Raw genomic sequence first — 21,547 nt, forward strand, 5'->3', positions numbered from 1 at the left:
TGCTGCGTGTTCTTGTTCATCTTGTCACTCTCATAAATAAATAAATACTGCTTTTCATAACTGCACAACTATCATCGGTTATTACTTTACTTTTTCTTATTTTTATTTATAGGTAAAACAAATATTATTAAAAAAATTTAAAGAAAACTCAAAACTCATATAGACAGAAAAAATTACTTATTCAGAGAAATAAAAAGAAAATATATTTATACAAAATTAAGACAGACGCAATTTCGTGGGTTCAAATACCAATCAGCTAATATAATAGTTTTTCTTTTATTAACAAGTGATAGTTGTGATAGTCATTTCCAAGATTTCAGAATAATAGAATCTAGGACCTCTCTCACATCCAAAACGCCATTTAAAAATACAATTCTATTTATATTCAACCACAAAGATCACATTGTACTTACCCAAACAATTAACAAGCATATTCTTTCTCTTTTACTACAGCCAATACCAATTTAAGAAAGTAAGTGAGTCGATAAATTTGAAGGCAAAACCAGTGAGAATCCAAGCCAACGCACAGTAAAGTACCAGATTTTAGATAAAACTGAACACGTTAAAAATAAATGAGTTGGAAGTTCCTCCAAACCATGATATAAGCAACAAGTTATATCATCAATTTCAACACCACGATCAATCAATAAACTTTTACAAGGAAGTGCATTCAAGAACAATTGCCAAGAAAAAATCAGACACTTAAGAGGAGTCTTCCCTCTCCGTAGCCTTTGTAAGGCATCTGTCGTACACTGATCTACACTATTAGGACCACCAAAAAGTTCAAATAGCCATGAATACGCAGATTGCACTGAATAACAACCTGAAGAATCTGCCTTCCATACCCATTTATCTTCTTGTAGTAACTTAATAGAAACTCCATCCATAAACTCCAACAAAAGATTAAAGCTCGAGATCTCATGTTGAAAGAGTCCTCTTCGCCAAATAACATTCGAAACCCACCTAGTGTCATCATGAAAATCATTCTCCAATACACATGATTCAGCATTCCTCACCACTGCAAATAATCGCAGAAATGCTTCACACAATCGCACCTTGCCTACCTACTTATCTCTCCAAAAAAGAGTATGTAAACCTGCACCCACACTTCTATTAAACTTCTCATCCAGACATGAATTCTCTTGATGAATAACCTCCAGTAAATCACGCCACCACAAAGAACATCTGTTGTGAACTGATGAACGCTGAATAGAAGAAGCTAATCTTTCATATCTAGATTCCAACACCCGCACTCACAATGAACTAAAACAGTTAACACCTCGCCACAACCATTTACCAAGAAGCGCCCAATTAAACCACTGCACATTCCTAATACCCAAGTCACCATTCTTCCGCGGTCTACATACCGTTTTCCATTTCACCCAGGAGATTTTAGATTTATCCTTAACACCCTTCCATAAAAAATTCCGTTGGATAGTGACAATCTCCTTTATTACCGACTTCGGCACCTTAAAAAAGGATAACGAGTGTAATGGTATAGAATTAAGAACGATATTTATCAAAGTCACCCTACCTCCAATTGATAAATACCTATGTTTCCATGACGTTAACCGCTTTTTAAGAGCATCTAACACACCCTTCCATGCACTAAGCTTTCTCGGGTTAACACCTAACTGTAACCCGAGATACTTTAATGAAAAACTACCAATTTTACAATGTAGAAACTTCGCAGCCAAATTTTCAAAGTCATCATCATTGTTAAACTCTACTTAATTATACAAGAGTATATAAATATCTAATAATTGGCCAAAATATATACATTTATATTAAATTTTATAATAGATTATTTATAATAAAATTTTAATAAATAAATAATATCAATAACACTTAATAAATTATACTTAAATTTTGTTAAATAAAAAAGTATTATTGTTGATGAACAAAATTTATGTATTTGTTATTTGAGAGTTAATAATACGGTTTATCAATTAAAATTAAAATTTTATTATAATAAAAAATTATATTTAATGTCATTATAAATTATTAAAATAAATATTTAATTTTAATTAGTAAATGACACCAACACTATTTAAAAAAAATTATTTAAATTTCATCTATTAATAATTAATGTTGTAAGAATTTTGTTAAAGAAATTAATAAAATATAATTTTAAAATAAATGTTAAATTTCGTTAAAAAGAAATACAAGAATAAGTGTTTTTACTTTTTAAATAAAAAATTCATTTTAATTTTTTTAATCTAATATTCTTCAACATAAATGTGTTCTCATGAAAGATAAAAGAAATGATGAATAATATAAGACAGATTAAAATAATAACTTAACAATTCAAGTCTTACAGAAAGAAATTCAATAAATAACATAAAAATATTTTAGAAAAGATTATTAAATCTAAACTACATAAAGACTTGTTGCGATATTTAGAAGTTTATAAAATCCATCTTTTCATAAACTCAGCGGAGCATTGCTTAAGGTTCGAATGAAACATGTTGCCCGGCGATTTAGGTTCTGCTGCAGTCAAAGCGAAAAAATGATATTACAGTGCACACACATCTCGCCATGCTTTACCTCTCAACCTTACTTTATAGCTTTTATTTACTGATTAATTTTAGAAAAAGATTAGTTTGACTAGTAAATATGTCACAATCATCCCTTCATTTTATTTTAACTTTTTATCTTTATTTTTTATTTTAGAACTTATTCATTTACTTTTCTTTTCTTTTCTTTTTTCTCTAACTTTTAAAGTAATATTTATTAAAAAGATATTTTTTAAACCTATATTTAACTTCATTAATTAATATCTTTGTCTTTTTTAAGTTACTATAAACATCGTTGTTATTATTAGATTTTTTTTATTTGACATTTGAAAGTAGAGGATAATGTAAAAATAAATAAAAGTATAAATTAAAAAAAAATAAAAATAATAGTAATAATATTTTAATAAATCTTAAAAATATGAATGTATAAATAATTTAATACTTTACATTATATTATATTTAATATTTTATTATAACAATAATTAGTGAAAATTTATGTTCTTATTTTCTAAACTATTTCTTTTGTTAGTCATAAAATTTTACCTAAATTGGAACAGATCGTTATTTCATCTAAAATCAAGAGTTTCCATTTTAAAATATTGAGAAAGGACAAAGACAAAAGATAACTATAATATTGAACAAAAATATTAAATTGAACCGAACATAAATTTTAAATTTTAGAGGGACTCAAATATAAATTTTAAAAATTCAATAAGTTATTTGTCATGCAAATCAAATGTAAATAACCTAGAAAATTAATTAATTTATTATTTTATCAATAGTTAATATGACATGGAGCATGGATGAACCTTTTCTACTAAGCAGCACGATAGAACTAGTCAAGAAATGCTCATAATACACATTTTTAATTATACAACTCAGTGCATTTTTTTTGTAATTGATCTATTTAAATAATGTTTAAAATATGAGATTAATTTGTAAGATAAATATTTTAACTTAAAAAAAATTAGATCAAAGATAAAGAATACCTTGAAAAGTATACTCAAGAAAATGTGTTGAGAATATAATTTCATTTGCAACTTAATTGAAGAATCATGACAGGTGTGAGATAGGATTGTATCACATGCTACTAGGCTGTCAAGAGAAAAGTTATTCAACCAAAATCACTGGTGAGATTAGGGGCTTATTTGAAAAGAAGGCTTCTAAATTCCCAATCACAAGTTCAATCAAAAGGATTTTGGATTCTGCAGTTGCAGCAGCATGATGAGCAGATAAAACCACATTATTCATTTCAAGTAGCTCTTCAGGAACACGAGGCTCGTTCTCGAACACATCCAAACCAGCACCTCCAATTTGGCCTTCCATCAAACACTTGACCAATTGTTTTTCATCAATGAGAGCCCCTCTTCCTACATTCACAATAAACCCTTCTTTTCCTAATGCCAAAATGACATCCTTGTTAATTATGTGTTTTGTTTCCTCATTCAATGCACAACAAACCACAAGTGCGTTGCAAGTAGTTGCAAGCTCAGTAACATTAGAAAAGAAAGGGTACGAAACAGCTTTTTGATGCTTAGAGTGGTATGAGATAATGCAACCAAAACCCTCAAGCCGCTTAGCCACTTCCATGCCAATACTTCCCAATCCAACAATCCCAACTCGCTTGCATGATAACTGAAATTAACACCAATCTTTTATTCCTTTTGATACATATCAATGATGCTTCAAATAATATATATTCCTAATGAAATGTTTTTCAAACCTGATAATAGAACCACAACAATGAAATTTAAATTTTCCAAAATTTGCGATTTACTAAAAAAATATAGTTCGGAATTGAATTGTCACTGTTTTGTTCATTATACAAAGGAATAGTTTACACATATTTGATTGCAAGGAGGGGCCAAAACGTTTAATCGATTATCATTTTATAACCAAAATCCATAAATAAAAATAGGAACAGGGCTTCCAAAAATCTTTCGCAAACGGAACAATTACGTGCCTTTAGCTGTGTTAAGTGTCAAATGTCAAATATTCAAATCTTAAATATGCTCGTAATTCACTACATATCTTTGCACAGTGATAATGGGTTACTGCACTATCATTTGGATGGATTTTTATCACATTTTTTTAATACATTATAATTAACGTGAGTTTTATTTTTTTAATTAATATTTCTTTTTTCATTTTTATAACTTTAATAATAATTAAAAGCATGTTAAAGAATATATTATTTATAATTCTTTTGTTTATTTGCATAAAATAAGGGTTAAATTATATCTTTAATTTTTTATATTTAGAACATGTATATTAATTATATTTTTTATAATTAAGAAAAAACATTTATTTCTATCTTTTATAAGAAAAAAAAAAAGACCGAAAACTGAGTATAAACCAAAAACATGAGGAGATCCACGGAGAAAATGCAAACCTTGGAATCAACAAGGGGGAAATCCAAAGATGTAGAGTGATTCTGTGTCCTTAAATATCGATCTCCCGCCGATATTTTCCTCATCACGTCAATAAGCAAAGCCACGGCCATGTCGGCGACATCCTCGGAGAACACCCCACCGGCGGCGGTTACTTGGATTCCCCGGTGGCGGCACTCGTTGAGATCTATATGATCGGTCCCGGAGCTGGTTGTGACGACGAGGCGGAGCGACGGAAGGAGGCGGAGGACATCGGCGGTGATGGAGTAGGTGGCGCTGCAGAGTATGGCGGGAATGGATGAAGGTTGGTGGTTGTGAGCAATGATGAAGTGTTGCAGTGAGAGCCCTAAGGGTTCGGGGTTTAGGAAATGGAATTTGTGGGAGTAGTGTGGTATAATGGATGCTAAGCCTTTGCGAAGTCCAAGAACAAGCACTAGTGGGAGATCTCCAACATTTTTGTTTTGTAGTTCAGCCATTGAAATGAATGGTAAGTGATCTTTGGCTTTGGGTTTGGCTTTGACTTCTTAGATGCACGGGGACAAAGACGTTTTAGGGATTTTTTTAAAATATATTTTAAAAATTAATTATTAAAATAAAATAAAATTCAAATTTTTTTGCCATGTCAATTTAAGTTCTTTATTTTTTTAATAAGAAATTATATATGTTTTTTATACAAATTTTAACACATATCCTAATAAAAGATAATAATTATAATTATTTATATAAATAAATGAGTTATATAAATAAAATTACAAAATATAATAATATATTTTAAATAATTCATTTGGAAGTTGAACATAAATATTACTTATATAAATATTATTTTAGCATTAATATTATTATATAAAATAATTTATTATTTACAGTGTTATATAAATATTAATAAGTTATTATTCAATTTATAATTATTAATATTTTACATACATATAAAATTATTTGTAGATGATTTCATTTTTAGAGAAGAGGATGTTATTTTATTGCAAATCAAAATATCCTTTATTGTTGTAGTTTCATATTTAAACACATTTATAATAGTCGGGGTCATTCTATTTTGAGGGCTAAGAAGAGATTGTTTTTTCTAGCTAGTTTGGAAAGTGTTTTAATTAAGATCCTCACTAATTTGAAACTTGTTAGATTTACTGGAATTGCACTAGTCTTCGAGTTCGTGCTAGTTCTCCCATTCATTGTTGCACTAGCAGAGAAATGGAGGTATGAGACCTATACATTCCACCTACCTCTTGGAGAGTATACAATCACTTTGTAAGCATTTCTATTATTTTAGGGTTATAAATTGATGGAAGACCAATGATAACACTCATAGAATGTTAACTAAGTGGATATGGTTGAGGAAAACTTAAGAATTTGACTTGGGCACAATGCTTTTTGGGTAACTTCCTAAAGATGAGTTAGTTACACCAATATTTTACACACATTGCAACACATTCAGAGAGTCTTTTGCAAATCACTTGTTTTGCCAAAGCTTACATGTTATAGTTGAATGAGGGGTTTATGTTGAGTGACCATTCCAATAGGATGGTTTTAGTGAGGGACTTATCTCTACTTGAGCATTCTAATGTAATCAATCAATTTAGTTTGAGGGGGTTTGCAATTTTAGGAATTTTGTAATGAGATCAGCATGATATGAGAGGGTTAGTTTCTTTCCTTGGTCGTCATATAGGCATGGGATAAGTTTCCCTTCTTAACTCCTAGTAATTCCCACACACAAGAGCCTATCTTTTGAATATTGCAAGGTATTATAAACATTTAACTTTGATTTTTTTTGTTAACATACAATCGTATATATAATCATTAAATATTTTATTTTATGCATTTGTGCAATTAATTATCAAAGCAAGGTTATAGGAAGGAGAAAAAGTGATATTTTTTTTATTATAGATATAAATTTGACATATTTAATCATGAGGAGATATTATTTTTGATTTTAGAGAGATCATATTATTACTATTTATTATTCTTTTTAATTGAAAAAAATGATTAATATCTATTGATGATATGTAGATTACATGACAACTATATACATTTGAGGTGATTAATTTCTTGCCGCCGATATGTCGTGAGAGAATGAATTTTTGGAAGGCTGTAGTGTCCCTTACATGTTTTCAAGTGTGAGTAAAATCAACTAGATTGAGTTAGTTTGGTATGGTTTAGCACATATTTCGTAACATAACTTGACATTTTGAAGAAAGACATCAAATAAATGGCAAGACAAACTTAACTGTATATTGCACATTTAGAAGAAGATAATAGATTAGGTCATGAATAATGTATGTGATGATATAAATATCATACTAGACGTAAGATGATTAGGGACGTAGTTATTTCAACATTTAATATATAATTGTTAATAATTTGTTTGATTGTCACTAACTAACAGCTAAAGATTTACCATGTCAGCTAATCAAACTAAATGTTTTGTTTGATTGTCAGAGAATTGTCATTGTTTTGTTCATTATAAAATGGAATAGTTTACACATATTTGATGGTAAGGAGGGGCCATAACGTTTAATCGATTATCATTTTACACAAAAATCCATAACTAGAAATAGGACGCAGGGCTTTCAGAAACCTTTCGCAAACGGAACAATTACGCAGGCACCAAATCTTATCGGATGTCCCCATAGAAACAATTACGTGCCTTTATCCGTGTAAGTTCAAATGTCAAATATTCAAATCTGCACCACATATCTTTGTACAGTGATAATGGGTTACTGACTTACTGCACTATCATTTGTATGGACTTTTATCACAGTTTTTTAATACATTATAATTAACGTGAGTTTTACTTTTTCTTTTAATTAATATTTCTTTTTCATATTTTTATAATTTTAATAATAATTAAAAGTGCATTAAAAAATATATTATTTATAATTCTTTTGTTTAGTTGCATAAAATAAGGGTTAAATTATATCTTTAATTTTTTTATATTTAGACCATGTATATTAATTAATTTTTTATAATTAAGAAAAATATTTATTTCTATCTTTTATAAGGGAAAAAAAAAGAGACCGAAAACAGAGTATAAAAAAACATGAGGATATATATGAAAAATATCAAATAAGAGAAGAAAAATGCAAACCTTAGAATCAACGAGGGGAAAATCCAAACATGTGGAGTGATTCTGTGTCCTTAAATATCGATCTCCCGCCGATATTTTCCTCACCACGTCAATAAGCAAAGCCACGGCCATGTCGGCGACATCCTCGGAGAACACCCCACCGGCGGCGGCTACTTGGATTCCCCGGCGGCGGCACTCGTTGAGATCTATATGATCGGTCCCGGAGCTGGTTGTGACGACGAGGCGGAGCGACGGAAGGAGGCGGAGGACATCGGCGGAGATGGAGTAGGTGGTGCTGCAGAGAATGGCGGGAATGGATGAAGGTTGGTGATTGTGAGCAACGATGAAGTGATGCAGTGAGAGCCCAGAGAGTTTGGGGTCTAGGAAATGGAACTTGTGAGAATAGTGTGGTATAATCGATGCGTAGCATTTGTGAAGTCCAAGAACAAGCACTTTTGGGAGATCTTCAACATTTTTGTTTTGTCGTTCAGCCATTGAAATGTTGAGTCTTGTGATCTTTGGCATAGGGATTTGCTTTGACTTGCTAGATGCACGACAAAAAGAGGGCTTATCCTCTTTTTTAAAAAACTTAATTATTAAAATAAAATAAAATTTAAACTATTTTTCTTCTAAGATTTTTTAAGTTCCAATATTCTTCGTATACGAAATTTAGGGATTGTTTATTTTTTCTTTTTAAAATTAATTTTTTATTTTTAAAAATAAAAAACAGAATTACTATTTATTTTTCTATTTCTTTTTTAAAATTAACCAAAATTTAACTAAAAATAGTTTTAAAAACTAAATTATCAATCAAATTTTATTTTTAATTTTTCTTAAAAATAATTTTATAAATTTTTTATAAATATAACTTTTAAAAATTAAAAATCAAACTAACGAAGGTTGGTTTGAGTGACAAGTTACTCAATATCGCTTAAGTAAAGTTTTAAGTTTGAGTTATTGTGTATGCAAAAAATCTTCAGTGGTAGACTTACCAATCATATTTAGGTGCAAGACCTAAGTTTGAGTTGACCCAAGTGAATAAATAAATAAATACAAGAACAAACAAAAATAATGAAGAAATAATTCTTATTTGTTTTGAGAATTAAGTTTTTTTTTAGGTTAAGATTTGCAAAGAAATTAGGGTTTTGAGAATTTATGAAATAAAGAGTTTTTAAGATTTAAAAAAATTAAATTTTTATAATTTAGAAAATTGTTAGGGTTGAAAAAGATGGTTTGTTTTAGAGCTTGCAAAAACTGAATGATTTTAGGTTTAGAAAAAAAATATATTATTTTTAGAAATTGCAAAAAAAAAAAATTAGCTAAAAAAATTAATTTTTTTAGGATTTGCAAAAAAAAGAATACTTAAGGTTAGAAAAACAGAAATTTTCATGAATTTAAATTTTATTTTTTAGGGTTTAACAGAGGAAGAAGAAATTTAGAGTTAGAAAAATTATTATGATTTATAGAAAAAAAAATTTTAAAAGAAATTTTATTTAATTTTTTCTTCTCATTTATTTATTACACTCACACTTGTAAAAAGTGTTAGATCACGAAAGAGAAGAGAAGAATATATAAAATAAATAAATAAAAAGAAGAATTCTTAATAAATATTGGGAGGATGAAAAATAAATAAAGAAGAATAATCCTTATTAGATAAAGAAATGATGAAAAATGAACAAAAAAAGAAAATCTTTACTAGATACAAGGATGATGAGAAACAAACTAAAAAATAAAAAGGAAAACACTTATTTAATAAAAGTTTTTTTTTTCTCATAATTGTCATATAACTTTATGCGATCTTCTCTCTTTTTTTATTTTTTGTTTTTCGGATTCTCTCTAAAATTCTCTGTTAAAAAGGTTTTAATTCTCTCTTTTTTTTTTCTCTTTCTCAAAATAGTCTCGTTATCTAAACTTTCTATTTATAAACATTTTTTAAAATCATAAATTTCATTTAATATACAATTATTTTTTTATTTTTTTATTTTAATAAAAACTTCAACATCTATTATTCCTTATTTTTTAATGATCAGTAATTATTTTTTTTTCTCATCCACTCTCCTAGAAATCTTTAATTATTTCTAAATCTGATTTTAAAATTAAAAATTAAAAATTTAAATTTTAAATTATTTTTTTATCTATTTTTTTAACCTTCTATAAAATTAAATCATTATATTTAATTTTTAATTTTATTTTTGAATGAGACACAAATAAAATTGAGTATTCATAAGTAGGCTAAAACAAAGTATATTTACGTCTTAAGAATCATTGTAGGAATAAGATAAAATTATAACAAACTATACTAGGCTGTCAAACTCAAAGGAACTAGTCATTAAACCAAAATCGCTGGAGTAATTAGGGGTTTATTAGAGAAGAATGCTTCCAAATTCCCTACCACAAGTTCACACAAACTCATTATAGTTTCTAAAGTAAAAGAAGCACAATGGGGAGATAAAACCACATTATTCATTGCAAGTAGCTCTTCAGGAACACAAGGCTCGTTCTCGAACACATCCAAACCAGCACCTCCAATTTTACCTTCCATCAAACACTTGACCAATTGCTTTTCATCAATGAGAGCCCCTCTTCCTACATTCACAATAAACCCTTCTTTTCCTAATGCCAAAATGACATCCTTGTTAATTATGTGTTTTGTTTCCTCATTCAATGCACAACAAACCACAAGTGCGTTGCAAGTAGTTGCAAGCTCAGTAACATTAGAAAAGAAAGGGTACGAAACAGCTTTTTGATGCTTAGAGTGGTATAAGATAATGCAACCAAAACCCTCAAGCCGCTTAGCCACTTCCATGCCAATACTTCCCAATCCAACAATCCCAACTCGCTTGCCTGATATCTGAAATTAACACCAATCTTTTATTCCTTTTGATACATATCAACGATGCTTTTAATCTTTTTTACTCTTTATATATAAATTCAATAAAAATTATTTTGAAGATTTATTGTACACATAATACTACTCAAATAATTGAGTTATCAGCCTGGCAGTACTATCATTGTCAAATGAAATAATCAGTAAGACAAAATAGTACGACCAACTAAAATTAATCTTTTTAATAAAAAAAATTTTAATCTCAATTTTAAAAAGTTAAATTTAAATATTTATAAATAAAATTTTTATAAAAAATATAATTATTATATTAAAATTATAAAAATATAATAAATAATTTTTTAATAAAATTTTACTATTATTAATTATTTATTTTAAATTTTTAATAAAATCTTTTTAATAAATATTCTTTTATTATAAGATACTATTTCATTATTTTTATAGAATATTTTCTTACTATTTATCTTAATAAAATTGGTGAAAATCATAAGTTAAAATTAGAAAAAAATAATTTTTAAAATTTAAATATTAATACTAACTTTAATATACCTTTTCTTCTTCAGAACCATAAAATTTTTATTCACCCCCACCATCTTCTGTTTGACCCTCTCTGCCTCCACACAAACGATTTATTCTTCTCTTCCCTATCTCAATCATGTTGTGTCGGTGATTGGGTCTCTACTCCGTCAAGCATCCCTCTGCCCTGAAATCACGCTTCTTCTTTTAGATCTTGCAGGCTATTGGTCTGAACTAAACTGAGAAGGAATAAATAACGCGATTGTGTGTTATTTATGTTGTTCTTTCTCGTAGTGTGCTATCTATTTCAAGACTTGATGGCGACAAGGTAAACCATAATCCCTAGTTTTCTATTTTGTGGGTTTGTCCTAAATTTGATTTTGGTAGACATTTCAATTGCTTTATTGTTTCATCTAAAGCCAAAAAGTTGATGCCTGTATGTAGGACAACGTAGGGTTTTTTTGCCTTTCCCATTTATAGCAAGTTCGTATTTTTTTTTGTGTCAGTACTGTACGTTTCATATTTTTCCAAATAATGATGGTGAAAAATTGGAAGCAAGATAATGAACACAAAATACTACTACAAACAATCCCATGATTGTCCCAAGAAGAATGGTATTGTCTGAAGTTAATTGATATTGTCTGAATCACAATAAAATAATTCTATAATCTAAACAAGTATGGCAAAATAAAGTTCTCTTGCACATAGCAGTTTGTATTGTAGTAGTTTATTTGTGTTTGTTGGTGTTCCCTTTCCAAACTAGTTGTCAACAATGCTTCATCCGATAAAGCAAACTCATGTACTAATTTTTTATTCATTCCTTTGTCGATGCTCTCTCAATGATAAATATTTGCAAATATTTGGTTTGCTATATGGCACTGCTTGTTCACAAGTTTTTGGAAAGTGGAAGATCATCATTATATTGAATGTGAAAAGCTTGATTTGACTACACGAGTGATATTTCAAAAAGACAAGTTCTTTAAAAATAGGAATGTAGAGGTGAACCTTACTTTTCCCCTCTCTAAAATTATATTACTATGTCATTGGAGTTGCGTTAATAGCAAAATTTATTTCATACCTCTCAAAAATTTTATTTAAAATTTGTAGGTCTCGATGTTCTACCGTATGACAGAGTTTGGCTAATCCTTTTTGTGGGTGTGGAGATAGGAAGATTTTAATGGTCTCAAAGAAGCAAGCTAGTTGTGGAAGAGAATTTTGGAGTGTCCCAATTGAATGGTAAGCTTGATAACGCAAATTTGTTTTGTTTGTTTTATTTTGATTTCATTGTCTTATATTTTCTCAATACATATTCAATTCAAAACAAAGACAGAACATGTGGTTATTTTAAATGGGTTGACGATGAAAATATATATGATGTTCCAAGTACTAAGGATGAGGTAACATCACAACCGTCTTTGAGAAGCGTTATGTTGCCTGAAGAATCACAAAGGAAAATTGAGAAGCTAAAAAGAAAGTTGCGTATAAAGAGGATTAAGTCTAATATACTTGTATTGGCTCTAGTAATTTCCTTGGTTATGTACAATGTTAAATGAGGTGTCTTTAGTTTTAATGAACCTTAGGTTTTTCATGCCCTATAGAGGGTATGACATTTGTAATATATAATAGAGAATGATACTCTCATTTTTAAGGAAGTACTACATTTTGTACTATTTTTCTGTTGAAAAAGGAATAATGCATTTGGTATAGTAATATGTATGGAATCAAACAATACATATTAGACATGGGTTTGAATTTACTGGCATGTTGATCAGTAATTAAATTACCTTGATCCATAGTGAATGAAAGCCATATTGATTAGGTGGAAAGGCTTGTTAAAAGGAAATTCATACACTGGCACTAACAATTTCGTGACATTGCATTGTAACTGTTAAAGAAAATTTTAGCAATAATAAAACATAGAAGATCAACTTGGATTCACAAGAAATTTTTAAATTTGCTGCAGATATGGAGTGCCTTCCTGTTGATTTGTAAGAACTAAGCCAAGGTCTTAGATACAAACCTATCCTTACAAAGACCATCCATAACCAAATTTTTTGACCATATAAGTTAGTAATGAATGAAGAAATGAGATTCAAACAATGATCTGCATAAAGCCGTGGAAAGCATATGTAAAAGTACAATTCCTATAATTTGCTTCCTATTTATTCTGTGTTAAAAAAGCACAATTATACTAACTTATATGGTCAAAATTGAGGCACAACAACTAATCAAATTTAAATTCATACACAACACCATATCAATAGCAGAATTAGACAGTATAAAACATAATGTCATGAAACAAAGTCACAATATAACAAAATAAAGTGGATCTATAATATTACTCAACACCATATCAGTATTAGAGACATACACAACAACATCTAATTATACCTAGGCATCTAATATATTTCTTGCAAATCTCTCCTTGTGCACACTCATGCTCCAAAAGGTAGTCTTCAAATCTGGGTTCTGTGCAAACTTCACTCCAAAGTGTATGACCTCGTCCGGAGTGAAACCTAGGCTATCCAACATTGTCCCGATATCGGACTGTGGATTCAAGCTAGTAATTGCATCAGCCAAAATTTTGATGTCCTCTCATTGAGCTGTATTGAATCGGTCAGCTAACCTCTCCATGCTAGCATCATCAGTTGATCGACGAAGCTTCCGGGTTACGGTAGCAGCTGTTGATGCTGGCATCTTCCCTTCCTATTAAGCAACACAAATTTTGTCCAAAGTGCAGAATGTCAAATGACTAGTCCTTTTTTGGTATAACATACCAAATTTAGAAGTTTGGCTTGGATGGTATGCTGTTGAACAATGAAAAATGATTTGTCTACTCGATTTTGCACTTATAACAAGAACCATTTATACACACTCCAAGTTTAACTAGACAAACAAAAATTCCAATAGCAAAAATGTACTTCACAAGTACTATGAATATTTGTGTCATTGTCCAAATACAAATTAGCATTACAATTATATATCAAAACAAGATAACCAAAACAGAGGTTGTAAATGACTAATTGTTTTGGGCTATGTATTTGTTTTACAGGTTACTGAATCACAACTATAACTGCTATGGGAAGTTTGTGATTAATTGGAGGTCAACAAAAATGTATGCAACTGCTCTCTTCAAGGAAAAGAATGGAATTATTACACAAGCGTTAAAAATGGAAAGCAAAATTTATAACTCGATAACCAGCTATATAGACACCCAACCAATATTATGCAAGGAAGAAGCAGCAACAAAACAACATTTGAAACAATGTTCAAGAACTGAAAATAGTGACACTGACACATCCATTTCAAGCTACAACTGTTAAACATGGAAAGGAAAATTTACAAATAAATCATACGCTACATAAACACCCAACCAATATTATGCAGGAAGAAATAGCAACAATAAAACATTTGAAACAATGTTCAAAAACTAAAAACAGTAAAAGTTATCCATGAAAAGTAGATTGCAATGAGCAGTTGTTACCTTTTCCAAAGGATCCTCACAAATGGTCACCACAAAGAGCCTAAATGGAGAACAAAAACAAAAAAGAGATGTCATAAGAGATGAGAGCAATTGGAAATTGAAAGAACTCATCGTAAAGATTGATGAACGAAGACAAACATTACCTCAGCTGCAGGTGCAATGGCGATGCGGTTTGGGTCCTCTCGGTTGAAGTAGATGGTTGCAGACACGACTAGGGTTGAAGATGATGAAGAAGAGAAATGTAGCACCAAGGGTAGGAATGTAATATTTTAAAGCTAGTAGGGGCATTTTTGTCTTCAAAAATTACTTCTTTGTGTCCCTACAACTGGGACACTAGTGTCCCTATTTTCACAATGTACGCTAGTGTCCATCAAATTTGTGTCTCATGTGTCCTTTGTGTCTCTGTCTCTCAAGCGGGACACTCGCTAAACATGATACGTGTGCCTCTGTGTCTCTGTCCTAGTATCCCTCTGTGACAACCAAACGCAGCCTTATAGTGCGTAGAGGAGAGTCAGTTGACAAAGACATTTGCTGTCACAGTGACGTTAATGTCAGTTTTGTCAATATTTGATTTAAATAGTAGTCGTGGGTACTGATTAATTACTTTTTAATTAATTATTTTAAGTTTGTAATAAATTTTATTAGATGTCAATTAAACTTAATTTTCATAATTTTAATAATATTTTGTGACATTAGACTTCAATGAATTTATTTGAATTTTTTTATAATTTTATTACATCATCACTTTTTTTTCCTGCAAGTAATATTTGGACTTGTGAGTTTGCAATTGTTGCCACCTTATTTTCTTGATTTTTTTTTTTCATGAGCAAGTGGTATTAATTTGGAACAAGCATTGGTAGATAATTGTTTTTCTTGTTCAATGATTATAGAAAAGACCTCATTCAGATTGGAAGGAGGTTTCAACATGGATATATGTAATTTTATGTTAGAGAATTGTTCTACAAGACCTTTTAGCAATATCAGACGACGACACTGCCCTTGAAATCTATGAAAGGCACTGGAATTATGCCATTAAAAAACTTTATCTTTTTCTTTGAAACAAGTCCACAACATTCAGCCACACATCTAAATATAACTATGTAAAATTTTAAATAATTATTTTTAACGAATTTGATATAAATATAGATAATTTTTTTTCTTAAAAAATATAGTTGTTAGTATACATTTGAAATTTAATAATTAGTAAATATTTACATGCAAAAGTATAAATAAAAAATTAAATTATTAATTAATTTATCAATTTATATATAATATATAAATACATGTTGTCATGTATTGTATTAGTAATATTTATTATATTATATTAATGTTATAATGTAGTTAATTTTACGTATATTTGTTAATTTATAATAATAAATTAATAAAATAAATAAAATTAAATATTTATAATTATTTTTAATTTAATAGTTATATTATTGTCATATTATATATATTGCATTGAATTTAAATTTTTATATTAAGTTTTACATCATATTTTTTATTAAGATAAAAGATTAAAAATATAAGTTATTTTAATTTAAATATAAATATTATTAATTCTTACTATGATCATATGTTATTTTTTCGCCTTCATGAATTTTATAATATAAATATTTTATATTTATAATTTTAAAAATAATGATATTTATTTATTTATTTAAATATGATAATTTTTTTAGTTGATTCAATAAATTTTGTAACTGTTATTTTTTTGTTATCAATTTTATGTATTTACTGTTATTTTATTTATTGAATATAAGATGTCTTTACACAAATAAAATATAATTATTATAAAAAATAATTAAAATCTTTAAAACTTTAATAATTTTATATAAATAAATTAAAAAAATAAATATATAAAAATTTTATAATATGAAAATATTTATAGTTGATGCTCAATTTATATGTAATATATAAGTATATGTTTTAATTTACTGTATCAGTAATATTTTTCTATATTACATTAATGTTATAATGTAGTTAATTTTATGTATATTTATTAATTTAAAATAACAAATTAATGAAGTAAATAAAATTAAATATTTTATAAATATTTTATTTTTTTAATTTAATAGTTATTATTATTGTCATATTATATATATATATATATATATATATATATATATATGTATGTATTGCATTGAGTTTAAATTTATTTATTTTTTAAAATACAATAATTTTCTTTTAGCTGATTAAACAAATTTTTTGAATGTTATTTTTTGTGATTAATTTTATGTGTTCACTATAATTTTATTTATTGAATATAAGATGTCTTTAAAACAAATAAAATATGATCTTCATAAAAAATATTAAAATCTTTAATAATTTAATAGTTTTTTAAAAATAAATCAAGAAAAATAAAAATATAAAAATTTTATAATATGAAATATTTATAATTAATGCTTAAATAATATTTTAAAAATTATATAAAAATTATTATAATTATTTAATAATTGTCAATAGCACAAATAGAAATTAAAAAATATATGTAAACTAATTTTATAATAAGTTATTTATATTTTCATTAATATTAAGATAGTTTTTTTTTGTAGCAGGCTTTGTTAATGAGCTTCAAGTTAGGTCAAGCTGTAACACCTTAAGTTAATTTTTAATATTTTCAAATAAATTAATTTCACAATAATGAAAATAATAAAAATTTCATTCAAATGGATTCCAATATATGGTTTCACTAAAGTATTTTAAAATAAAGATGGATTACAAGTTTGAATCGAGTCATTGTTACAGGACTTAATTAATATGTCACAATTTCAAAAGAATTTTCTAAGCCTCATAGCAATTTCATCCATCCCTTCATTAAGCCTTGTGCTGATCGTTTTGATTACTTGAAAAATAAATGTAATGGTGAGTACTTTATATTATCACACACACACACACAAGCATAGAGACTTATCTTGCACATTTCACACATTTGCTAACATAATTCAAATCATGCATCTACCAACACAGATAATAACATTTCTCAACATTTCATTCCAATCTACAAACAAGTGCGCTTATTGCACCATTAGTCAATCCACACATATGTGCACTCACTGCACGTAGCCATGCTCACTGTGGTATTGTGATCACAAATTTTTGATGACCTCAACCTCAGGGACTTACGCAGTTTCACACCATGGGTGGTCGCCGATTAGCCCCTGCCTCACAAATACGACGTGCGCGGTCATGGGTCTCTTAGGAAAGGTGTTAGTCAGAGGCTGATTCAAGTGGAGAGTGTGTAGCCTGTGGTGCATCCACGCTCACTGTTGGTGTCACCACCATACCTTCTCTTTATGAAGGTATTTCTATCGCTCCATCTTCCATGCTCCCAGTGTATCGCCGTAACAATTCATAGTTTTTCCAACATTTCAAACACAATCACAATCACACTCAACATGCCATTCACACATATTCTCACCCATTTCGTATTATTCATCATCAACCAAGAGCATGTCAACACATTATCGATCACATTATGTCAAGCTTGTAATCTATTATTGAGTAATCTATATTATTTCATACTTGTTAAATGTTAATTGAAAGATTATTTGGTATTGAAATAGATTTAGATGGAGTTTGAAATTATTTATAAATAAAAATAAAAATAAACAGTGACGTGAACAGTGTCGGTGAACAGTGACATACCATAACGTCATCAATGACGTCACCCTGACATCACATACGTGTACAGTACGTGTGCACAGTATTTCTGACTTGAATAATGTCCTAAAAAGTGTATTCGGTACGAACAGTGTTTCCGGCAGTGAACAGTAAATTTCAAAAAATTTCTATAAAAAGAGGGCTTCATACGAATTTTTCATTTCTTCACTCCTATCCAAGGTTTTCAAAGGTTCTAAGGCTATATACCACCATTTTCTCTCATCTTAAACCCTCATAAACTTATATTTTTCTCCAGATATGTGATTTTGCGGTCGTTCTAAGGGATTTGAAGTAAGTTTTTTTAAGTTTGAAGCTAGATTCACCATTCGTTTCTCTTCTCCTTCTCTTTCTTGTACAAGTTCATGGTGTTCTTAGGAGAAACTCCATTCTAAAGCCAAATCTTCGGTTAATCTTGCGATAAAACAAGTAATATTCGGTAAATCTAGAGTGAGTCACCATTCTAAGGTAAGGAGAGCTTACTTTAACCTATGAACTACATTTTGAACGGTTTAATATGCTATTTCAAGATATTTTGATATGATTTTGTTAGATCTATTGAATAAATGCTATTTTCTAAGCTGTAACTGCTGTTAATTGATTAAAATGCTGAGATTTTGACTGATCTATCATAAACTTGTCTTAGTTGAGTTGTTAAAACAATTTTAGCGGTGCTGCATCATGCTGAGATATATGTTTTGCATAATTATAAAGCCGAGTTGCATGTTTAGATGGGTAGACGTATAATGGTAAGTTCATGCTGAGCTGTTGTGTTGTGCTGTCTGAATCCAGATATTGAAATGAGTCGCTCTCAGACCGGCTAACTTCCTTCTAGATTACTTAGGTTGTGAAACCAGTTGGAAACCGTTTTCATGCTATGCATTAGATGGGTTGGTAATGTATGGGGCTATTGCTGTGAGTAATATTTTGCTCTATATATACAATTTTATTTTATTTTTGTAAGTTCACCCTTGCATTTCAGTCTATGTCGTTGTGTGCGTGTGTACTGCAATGTCGTACGGTGGTACGTGAGCAGATGTAGCAGGTGTTGCGTCTACTTCACAGGCTGAAGGGCCAATGGAGAAATGTTAGAAGCTGGAGTCGAGTAATTTTGTATCAAAGTTCTTTTTCCTTATATTTTGAGACCTCATGTAGAGGGAGCTACGTAGTATAATTTTGTATATTTTGAATATTATGAACTAAATGTAATATTATGTTGTTCTATTGGATATTTGTTGTAAGAAACTTTGTTTTATTTTGAATGAGAAGTAAATTTTATACTTATATTCTTTATTATTTATCTATCTTAAATAAGTATGTGGTGTAGAAATAATGTTCTCAATTCCTTATAAAAGGGGCCATGACATTTTAGTAGTATCAGAAACTGGTTTAGGTAAACCTACGGGGTGAGGTTGTTAGGCGTCAACTGCGCATATTAGGCATGTGAGTGTTAGATGTGAATCATATATCATAATTTCTATTCATCAAATTGTGAGGGAACGAGCTTGATCACCTCGGTTCTTAGACATGACAGATGTAGGAAACTTGATATATGATACTTGAGTGAGTTATAGGCGAGTCGTACTGCGTGAATAATAGGCTATTAAGCTAAGTTGTAAATGATTGCTGAGATAAGTGTGTTTGTTATGTTGTGTGAATGCTGATATGATGTTATGCTCAGTGCTAAATTGATTAAATTGTTATGATATGTTAAATTTGAATATATCACTATAAGATGAATATGTGAATATAGCTATGTAGTGGTATTGTTGAATGTGTTAAACGTTAGTAATTTAAACTAGTCTATATATAAGGATGGTTAAACCAAGAAGATCTGCTGCAAACCCTCCTACTCCTGCTGATGTGAACCAAATGGCTCACGCCATGGAAGGCATGGCAGCTACTGCGAGACAGAGTCTAGACATGATTCAGCAGCAGCAAGCTGCAAACCAAGTCGTTGTTCCAGCAGCTACTGCCTCAGTTGCACCTCCTCCTGAATACCAAGGGTTGTCAAAGTTCAGGAAGAACGATCCTCCTCAATTCATGGGGGTGGATGGACCAGATGCTGCTGAACTCTGGATCAGGGAGATTGAGAAGATCTTTCTAACCATGGGTTGTGCCAAGGAGAGGAAGGTGTTAGATGCTGCGTATATGCTGACAGGGGACGCAGAGATGTGGTGGCACGGAGCTCGTGCTATGTTGGAGGCCCGAGGTGAAGTCATCACTTGGGCTGTGTTTAGAAGTAGTTTTCTAGGGAAGTTTTCCCTCTCATGTTCGTGCTGCCAAAGAGCGCGAGTTTCTAAACTTGGTGCAAGGAAACTCATCAGTCTATAAGTATGCAATACAGTTTGAGCGGCTTTACAGATTTTATTCTCACTTGACTTCAGAGGAGTGGAGATGTCAGCGGTTATCAGATGGGCTAAGAACTGACATAAAGAGGATTTTGATCCCACTCAAGATCACGAAATTTGCTGACTTGGTGGATCAAGCCACCATTATAGAAAGTCTTAATGTTGAGAATGCTGGTGGAGTTGGGAAGGCTCCATCTAGTAGAGCCGCTAGCAGATATCGTAATGGAGGTAAGGGTGTTAAGAAGGGCCCCTACAGTCGGTTACTACGTCAACAGCAGTCTCGACTATCTCAGTCGAGGGAATCGGCAGCATCAGTCCTGGTGCCATTAGGGAATGCTACTTCTGCATTTCAACCTAGGGGAGCAACTTCTTCCGCTCCTAGAGCCTTAGTGCCACAGACTGTCAGACGTTTCAGGTGTGGTAGGTCACACTACCTGAGCCAATGCCCACAGGCTGATGTCAGAGTTTGCTTCTCGTGCCAACAGCTAGGACACGTTGCTAGGGACCGTCCTACGCCTAGTGAGGCAGTTTCATTTTCTTCTAGCGCCTTGCATGCTATGAGGCCTAAAGCAGCCAGAGCTCCGACGACAACCAGGTCGAGAGCAGAGGGACGTGTATGCACTACTTCTGCATCAGAGGTAGCCCAGGCGACGGATCTCGTTCAGGGGACAACGGTAGTGGCAGGTACTTCTCTTTCTGTATTGTTTGATTT

The 21,547-nt window shown here is 30.1% G+C and overlaps 2 protein-coding genes across 2 annotated transcripts; both read right to left on the reverse strand.

Moving 5' to 3' along the window:
* Nucleotides 1–3,476: 3,476 nt before the first annotated feature.
* On the reverse strand, nt 3,477–8,533 carry LOC113850505 (glyoxylate/hydroxypyruvate reductase HPR3-like). Its single transcript, XM_027481067.1, has 2 exons — nt 8,004–8,533; nt 3,477–4,151 (listed from the first exon to the last, which is right to left on the reverse strand). Exons 1-2 carry the CDS (start codon nt 8,505–8,507, stop codon nt 3,627–3,629), a joined length of 1,029 nt encoding a protein of 342 aa, XP_027336868.1. The 5' UTR covers nt 8,508–8,533; the 3' UTR covers nt 3,477–3,626.
* A 1,778-nt stretch (nt 8,534–10,311) lies between these two features.
* LOC113851116 (glyoxylate/hydroxypyruvate reductase HPR3-like) lies at nt 10,312–15,198 on the reverse strand. Its single transcript, XM_027481599.1, has 6 exons — nt 15,135–15,198; nt 14,966–15,038; nt 14,828–14,867; nt 13,970–14,049; nt 13,777–13,903; nt 10,312–10,833 (listed from the first exon to the last, which is right to left on the reverse strand). Exons 1-6 carry the CDS (start codon nt 15,196–15,198, stop codon nt 10,312–10,314), a joined length of 906 nt encoding a protein of 301 aa, XP_027337400.1.
* Between the last annotated feature and the right edge of the window lie 6,349 nt (nt 15,199–21,547).

Source organism: Abrus precatorius, unplaced genomic scaffold (genome assembly GCF_003935025.1).
Source record: "Abrus precatorius isolate BTA unplaced genomic scaffold, Abrus_2018 Scaffold9, whole genome shotgun sequence".
In the NCBI taxonomy this organism is placed as follows: domain Eukaryota; kingdom Viridiplantae; phylum Streptophyta; class Magnoliopsida; order Fabales; family Fabaceae; genus Abrus; species Abrus precatorius.